Source organism: Rhinichthys klamathensis, unplaced genomic scaffold, assembly GCF_029890125.1.
Source record: "Rhinichthys klamathensis goyatoka isolate OS25496 unplaced genomic scaffold, OSU_Roscu_1.1 h1tg000192l_1, whole genome shotgun sequence".
NCBI lineage: Eukaryota > Metazoa > Chordata > Actinopteri > Cypriniformes > Leuciscidae > Rhinichthys > Rhinichthys klamathensis.
Window position 1 is genome coordinate 2,131,559 of NW_026606718.1, and position 1,537 is coordinate 2,133,095.

Below are 1,537 nucleotides of genomic sequence, written 5' to 3' on the forward strand. Positions count from 1 at the left end.
AGATAAATGACTAAAACTTAAAACAATATACATAAAATATTTGAAAGTGTAACAAGTAATGCTAACATTGTAATCAGCTATGTGATACACTAAATAAAATACTCTCTAAATTCTCATAATTTTGTAAGTTATTTTCAAGAGATTATTCAAGCAGTCACGTGCACTTGTGAGAGGCCTCTTCCCAAGACAAATCTTGCAGTTGGCCAGACAATTTAAAACTCTCAATCTTCATTATTAGAATATATCAACTAGAATGGGATGTTTAGAGTTTTGAGACAGACAAGACAAGGAATTTAGACAAGATAAAAATCCCAGAAACACTCTTTAACCTTTAAAAATATCATGTTTGTTTATCAGTGTCAGATGAGATAATATTGTTTTTGTATCTGATATAATAAGCCATTGCTGCATAGAATTTCTCATCTCTAAACCCATAGACGAGAGGACTTACAGCTCTAGAAGTGATACTAAATGTAAGGAAATTTATAAATCGGACAGTCAGATATATTTGAATATCATACTGCATAACTACACTCTCAATGTAAGGGCACATCACCTCAGCAGTACATAAAAACAGCTGAATTATGTGCAGGGAAATGGTGCGCTGCCCTTTTGATGCTGACTTGTCACCAGATGCTGCACGTGCAGCAAGGTATATCATTATATAACAAAAGATTTCAATGATTAAAATAACCACAAGCCCCACAATGTACAACAGACCCCTAGCAAAGTGATGAATCTTTTCCGGAATCATAATCTCATAGTGACAGTGTGTGAGTTGAGACAAGTATTCGCGAGAGGCAGTGCTGACAAGAATGAACATATCAACAAAGGGGGTTATGGAGCTCAGGATCCAGATCATTAAAATCACCATTATGGCTCTTCTAGAGGTGGAGATCGCATGATGTCGGAGAGGCATGCAAATGGCCACATAGCGCTCCACGCACATGGCACCGATGGTTAACGGTGCACTTACTGCAATTGCTTCCGTTAACATGCAGATGGGGATACAGAAATGCAGCGGTATTAAAACAAAGTTGTATGATAAGAGCACAATAAAATCTGTCAGACAAAGAAATATTAGGTCTACCAGGAGAGAGTGACCAAACAATATATAGCGTGTTTCTGTTCTGAAAGTCTCTTTCTTGGAGAATATTAAGAGCATGAGGAAGATGAGGTAGATGAAGGGCAACACAAAGATCTGGGTCAGCGCCAGTGAAACTTTTCTCCGGACGGGGTCAACTTGGATAAGTTGTATCTGCTCATCGCCACTGGCATTCTGACTGGCCATTGTGCGCACATCTGGGAGAAAATTAGACAGACAACAAAAGCACATTTACAATAATACATAAAATATGTGAGAAATAAATAATCATTGCTTTAGAATAAACAATGTATATGTAAATTCTAAATAAGCTCCATGTTGACTTGAAAAACAAAGACTGAATAAGTGTTCAGTTTACAACAATGTTGTATCAATGTTACATAACCTTGCTATACCATTTACTGAAAGTATTCTTGACTCTGTCCTTGAGTC

The 1,537-nt window shown here is 36.9% G+C and overlaps 1 protein-coding gene across 1 annotated transcript; it reads right to left on the reverse strand.

Annotated features, from left to right (window-relative positions):
- Window positions 1–340: 340 nt before the first annotated feature.
- Window positions 341–1,299, reverse strand: LOC130095752 (odorant receptor 131-2-like). The gene has a single exon (XM_056262528.1). It carries the CDS (start codon window positions 1,289–1,291, stop codon window positions 341–343), a length of 951 nt encoding a protein of 316 aa, XP_056118503.1. The 5' UTR covers window positions 1,292–1,299.
- Between the last annotated feature and the right edge of the window lie 238 nt (window positions 1,300–1,537).

Coding starts and splice junctions, on each gene's coding strand:
- LOC130095752 (XM_056262528.1), bottom strand. CDS start 1,291: ATGGCCAGTCAGAATGCCAGTGGCGATGAGCAGATACAACTTATCCAA.